The sequence below is a fragment of the Sminthopsis crassicaudata genome, chromosome 1 (assembly GCF_048593235.1).
Source record: "Sminthopsis crassicaudata isolate SCR6 chromosome 1, ASM4859323v1, whole genome shotgun sequence".
Taxonomy (NCBI): Eukaryota; Metazoa; Chordata; class Mammalia; order Dasyuromorphia; family Dasyuridae; genus Sminthopsis; species Sminthopsis crassicaudata.
Genome location: NC_133617.1, coordinates 471,936,077 through 471,942,632, shown reverse-complemented (window position 1 = coordinate 471,942,632; position 6,556 = coordinate 471,936,077). Strand labels below are relative to the sequence as shown.

Here is a 6,556-nt window from a genome sequence, read left to right as displayed (position 1 = left end):
CTGGTAATGTTTGCATTTTTGAGAATTTTGTGAATGGTCTCTAATAAATGTTCTTATTTGCCATTCTTTTTGATAAACTGTAAAGTTTTCTGTTGCTATCAATGTGAAATAGTTACAAAGGTTTCATATACATTATTTAAAGAAACACTTCTCAAGGGTTTGTTTTCTCAGAAATGAGCTATCATCTAATTCATATTTTTCTTAGTCTGGTTCTTTGCCTTGTCTTATTTCTTCGTGGCCTGGTGTAGTTTTTTAAATATTAGTTCACATGGTGAAACTTGTAGGCCAGGTAATTAATAGCAGTAAGGGAAAAGAGGTTTGAGAAGTTGGTTTGGGGGAAAAAATGTGTGCACATTGCATGTACACACAACTCGTCTTAGAATCCTTACCACAGAAAATACTTATTTACTTGGATTTGAAGCAACAAAGGATCTCTAAACCCTCATTTTACAGACAAGGAAACAGAAGCCTAAATTAAGGTCAGTAAGTGTTGCTTATGTGTAATTGTTAATATAGTCATTTGTAACTGTTGTATTCATACCCTACCAGACATGTGGATTGTTCTCATCAATCATCCACTAACTCCTGATCTGGACATTGCTGGAAAAATTCAAGGAACAGCATCAGTGTGGCCCACTACAGTGCTCTGCTCTTTACTGTATCATTTTAATATCCCAGTGATCTGCCACTCTCCTCTCCAATAGAATATTTTGCAAAGTACAAAGAAATGAACCTACTGATGTATGAAAATGCGTACTTCATCCTGCAGTATGTTGTGTATCAGAAGGAGGCAGATTTCTTTGTCAGTGCTCTTGCCATGATTAGCATTGCATTAGCATTTGTGAAATCTTGAGGATGACTTGCTTTCCTGGTTCTATATACTTCATAGAGATCAGTCCAGTCTTTAAGTTTCTCAGATTTCTTTACATTCAGTTTCATTCATGCATCAATTTCCATTACATTCAAATAGAATCATTTGTTCAACCATTGCCCAGAGAGCATCTACCTTTCCTTCTCGCTGTTTACAATAAAGCACTATTTTAACACTTTTATTTAACAATAAAGCACTATTTTAACACTTAAATGGAATCTCTCTATTTCTGACAGTTCTTAGTATTAAGGGCTTTTGTCTTTTCTAATGTAGATGGACTAGCTCTTGTCCATCTCACAGCTATCATTTGCCATCTGTTTTCTCTGGCCCCGTTGTCCATTTTCTCTATGACAGACAAATTTCTTTTCTATCTCCTGGTTTCCTTCTTTGCTATAAACTTGCTTGGGTTTCCTCTGTCCTTGAAGATTCCTCTTAACCCTACTAATCTCCCCTCTGCTGTAATTGTTCTCTCAGGTGACCAATAATTCTAGCTACTAGAGTTGGGTTTTTTTTTTTTTTTTTTTTTTTTTTTTTGGTTTTGGTTTTTTTGTTCATTAAAATACATTTTATTGTTACTTTTTTTATTTCTGTAAAGTAAATGACAGTTTGATTAATATTGCAGATTAATTTAGGTAAGATAGTCATTATCATATTAGCTTGGCCTACCCATGAGCATTTGATATTCTTCCAATTGGTTAAATCTAACTTAATATGTGAGGAAAGTTTTATAGTTATTTCCTGGCTATAGCTTGGCTGGTAGATAGTTATTTCATTATTTATTTATTTATTTATGATGTTATCCCTTGTATTCATTTTTCCAAATTATCCCCCCCCCCCCATGACAGGCAGTCCCATACATTTTACATGTGTTACAATATAACCTAGATACAATACATGTGTGTAAATACCATTTTCTTGTTGCACAATAAGCTTTAGATTCCGAAGGTACAAGTAACCTGGGCAGATAGACAGTAGTGCTCACAATTTACATTCACTTCCCAGTGTTCCTTCTCTGGGTGTAGTTGTTTCTGTCCATCATTGATCAACTGGAAGTGAGTTGGATCTTTATGGTGAAGATTTCCACTTCCATCAGAATACATCCTCATACAGTATTGTTGTTCAAGTGTATAGTGATCTTCTGGTTCTGCTCATTTCACTCAGCATCAGTTGATGTCTCTCCAAGCCTCTCTGTATTCCTCCTGCTGGTCGTTTCTTACAGAGCAATAATATTCCATAACCTTCATATACCATAATTTACCCAACCATTCTCCAACTGACGGACATCCATTCATCTTCCAGTTTCTAGCTACAACAAAGAGAGCTGCCGCAAACATTTTGGCACATATAGGTCCCTTTCCGCTCTTTAGTATTTCTTTGGGATATAAGCCCAATAGCAGTAATGCTGGGTCAAAGGGTATGCACAGTTTGATAACTTTTTGGGCATAGTTCCAAATTGCTCTCCAGAATGGCTGGATTCTTTCACAACTCCACCAGCAATGTATTAGTGTCCCAGTTTTCCCACATCCCCTCCAACATTCATCATTATTTGTTCCTGTCATCTTAACCAATCTGACAGGTGTGTAGTGGTATCTCAGAGTTGTCTTAATTTGCATTTCTCTGATCAGTAGTGATTTGGAACATAGAGTTGGTGTTTTTAGCAGTCCCATCCTTGATTTTTTTTTTTTTTTCTTTTTAACTGAAAGAGAGTTCACACCACCACTCACTTCCAATTCCTAGATACTCCTCTACTCCAGGATACTATCTGGCAGCCCTTCACCAGCCTCAGCTAAGTCATCCACCACTAAGTACCTGGGTCTCTCCCAAGGCAGAATGATGAATGGTTGGGACAATGGACTTGAAAATGAGAAGCCCTGCTTTCAAGTTCTGCATCAATCTGCTTTTTTCCTCACCTATAAAATTTAGGGCTTACACTTAATGGGCCCTGAGAACTCTTCTACTAACCCTAAATCATCTGCCTTTATTCCATCCTCCCTGAGTTCTCTAGTGCATTTGGACTCAGGTCCTGGCTTTAGGGCCAGTTCTCCATCCATTGGATCATCTAACTGCCCCATTTGTGAATTCTCTGCCCAGAAGACTCACAGACCTCATAAACTAGTTTTACTTATACAACTTAAGAATTCCATCCTTTCCATCTCTTCCTCTCTTCCCATTATCCACTAAGGCAGTAAGTATGGTATGAGTTGGGAACCTGGAGTCAGGAAGAGGCGAGTTCAAATCTTACCTCAAATACTAGACATGTGACTGGGGGCAAATCACTTAAGATATGTGGGCCTCAGTTTTCTCATTTGCACAATGGACTGATCTCATGTAACTTTAATTTATGATCTATGTGTATAGCATTACTACCCAATTTATATTGGAAAATGTATTCAACCTGGATTCATAACCTCAGCATTCAATATAATTTTCAGGTAGAGCACTTGTTCAAATCAGATAGCAGATGTTCTTCCATCACCAATACACATTTGTTAATTCTGTAAGAATATGGTCGGGGAACTAAGAGTTGTGATTTGGCCACCATTGTCCCAAGTCAGTCATCTTGACTCAGGATTGATACCTATTTACTATGATACAATGCCTCTTAATTTGACCTCGAGAATACAGTAAAATGGTGTTTCTGTGGATAGAGCACCAGCCCTGAAGTCAGGAGGACCTGAGTTCAAATCTGTCCTCAGACTATTTGGAAATATGTTTTAAGTACAGTATCCAGAACAAGGAATACCACTGTTAAAATCATATCTGAAATTTCTATTCTGTTTGCCACATTTAAGGAAGCAGTGTTAAGTAAGTTTAAGGAAACTCAAAACTTTTTTTTTTTTTTTTTTTTTTTGGCAGATGAAAAAAGAGCCACAGAGGTTGTGGCTTGTCCAAGGGATATCCAAGATACTTTTTTTTTTTTTTTTTTTTTGCTAGGGACTGCCTTCATATTGGGAATCTCAAAATGGCTGTTAGCTCAACCTATATTCACGCCTGCATGCATTCCACCATTTCTTCTTCCCAAGACTCAATGTCATTAACCCCATAAATCCAACCTATTCACAGAGCCACTACCCTGGTTCAGGCTCACCTTTCCTAGATTAATTCCAACAGTCTGACTTTTTTTCAAATCTCTTCCTGTTGTAACCCATTCTCTACATAGTGATTTTCTTAATTGCAGATCTAATTAGGCCACCTCCCTATTCAAATTCAATTGGTCTCTAAGTGGATGAAATATAAACTCATCATTTAAAGCCTTCATAACCTGATCTCAATTCCCCTTCTTGAAATTGTCTGGACCTCTAGTGTCAAATTCAAACTAATCCATAGATAAGAAGGCTTAAAAAACAATCTTGTACACATTATCTCTGTTTTAGTTTTTTTCCCCACAGTTAAATATTTCCCAATTGCTTTTTAACTGGTTTTGGGCCACATCCAGAATACTGGGACTAGATAAATAATACCCTTTGTTTTAGACATAATGTCTTAGTGATCCTCACACATGATTCACCCATCTGGCTTAGCATGTTCTTTATGCCACACCTGAAATATTCTTCTTACTCCCCTCTTGAAAAACTAGCTTTAGACTGAGCTTAAGCAGAACCTTCTACATGAAACCTTGGTATATATTCTGCATATATAAATTAAAATTGACTCCCCTATTAGAATGTAAATTCCTTGAGGGAATGAATTTTTTCATTTTTGTCTTTGCATTTCCTATGCATAGCAATGCCTGGGACATTAAATCAAGTTCTTATTAAGCATGTGTTATGTTTGATCTATCCAAAAATGGATGTTTTTAAACATTCTTCCTTTTAATGCCTTCAAGCATAGAGGACTACTTAATAGAGATGTTTTGGTGAGGATTCCTCTTTGGGCATGAATTCTCTTCCAACCAATACTTTTGATATACTCTTAAAGTGATTGATGACCTACTATCTATACAAAGGACCCAGTGTTAAAACAGCAGTGTGTAAAAATATTAAAATTTTAAGAACAGAAATCTTACTTCAGGATCAAGCAGCAAAAGGAAGGATAGAAGATCATAAACTGCAATGAGGACATTGTCCTTTTCACAAAGATTCTTAAGACTTTATTTCTATTTACAATAGCACAGTATGAACACATGCAAAACATGATTACTTTTTGATCAAAGTAAAACATTAGTACTAACTTTTTGCAAACAAATTCCATAGAAAAGTGCATCACTGTGTAAGAACTGTAGTGACATGTATAAGTACTTTTTTGGTTTTGATGATCCTTTGCCTACAAAGAGGGGAAGTATGGTGGAAAATTGCAAAAAAAAGTTTTGAGGGAAGACTTACAACTATCAATTCTGTTGATATGGAGGAAAAAGGACAACCATGAAAGTGAAAAGCAAATCCAAACAAAAAAGGTTCATAAAGATGGCTGAAAACAGAAAATGCACACTGAAGGAAGAACATTCCCTGCCTTTTTACATTACCTCCCTGTTCTCCCACTGCAACTTTTAGGGTAGGAGTTAAGCAGAACTATGTGACAAGGTGGGGCTTGCCAAAAGGATTCCAATATTTATCTCAGGGGCTGCTAATAGAATTTTGCCTCACTTTTAACATATCCCTATGAAGATTTTTAAAAAATCTTTTTGGCTAAATATATTTGCATTTGATTAAAAATCATGATTTGATCCATGATTTTAAATTGAGATAAGTATATTTGGAAGCCTGGGAAGAAAAGATCAAATACATTTAAACTTTTGAGAAAAGAAGTTTGGCCTTGCTAGTTTAAGGGGTGTATCTGAGATAATTAATCCCTGGCAGATAAGTTTCGTGACTTAACAGCTGTTAAATATGATAAGGATACCAACTTCTATTTGCTCTAAATTTCAGCCACAAGTATTCCCCTTCCAAGCTGGCTGATGGAGAGAAGCAATTCATTCCATGGCTGATAAAAGTGGTCATATCCTCTTTTAAGTCTTCAAAAATAATTTTCTGTTGGCTCTGAGATTACTTTCCTGTTTAGAGGTTAGAGTTATTATCTTGCCCCCAGTGCTTTCTTCTTATATCTGATTCTATTTAAAATGTCATTATAGATCCTTCCACTAGTTACCCTCCTTCATACAGAAGTTTCCTCAGAGAGTAGTTTCAATATTCCAAGTATCTGGTCACTTCCAAAGTGTGAAAATCCAAACTTTTCTTCATAAATTATTCAAATACAAATCAGTCAGTTGTGGCTGGAGAATCCAAAATATAAGGAAAAATACTGTTGCTTTCCAATAGCTATAGTTATGCTATATTAGCATTAAAATTTTCTTGTGTTGAACAAGAAATACAACTTGCTCTCTCGGAGACTACATTATCTAAGGCTTTAATGAGGATGTCTGGCATGTGGTCTGTTAACATTTTAGGGCCTATAAGAATTTTGCTGAATTCTGCTTCAGTTGCCCACTTTGCACTATATCTGGAAGTAGAACAGCAACAAGACCTAAAAATTAAAAAACAAAAAAACAAAATAAGATATTCAACACAACTAAAGCTAACCTCAAAACAAAAACAAGTCTTAAGTACCTGGCTCTTTGTGAGGAGACAATATAGGAAAGCTGTGTATTTATTACAAATAGAGCACAAAGTGAGAATCTGATATAACTTCCCAGTTATATTATAATTACCTTGTTTCTCCCATTTGAAGTAGACTGTATGGCAACCAATG

At 36.0% G+C, this 6,556-nt stretch overlaps 1 protein-coding gene across 1 annotated transcript in view; it reads right to left on the bottom strand.

Moving 5' to 3' along the window:
- Positions 1-4,938: 4,938 nt before the first annotated feature.
- The window catches only part of DAGLB (diacylglycerol lipase beta), a 42,633-nt gene continuing 41,015 nt past the window's right edge, over positions 4,939-6,556 (bottom strand). Inside the window, exon 15 of the mRNA XM_074281044.1 lies at positions 4,939-6,331. Coding sequence (XP_074137145.1) covers positions 6,133-6,331 — 199 coding nt within the window. The 3' untranslated portion in view covers positions 4,939-6,132. The remainder of the gene's footprint in view (positions 6,332-6,556) is intronic.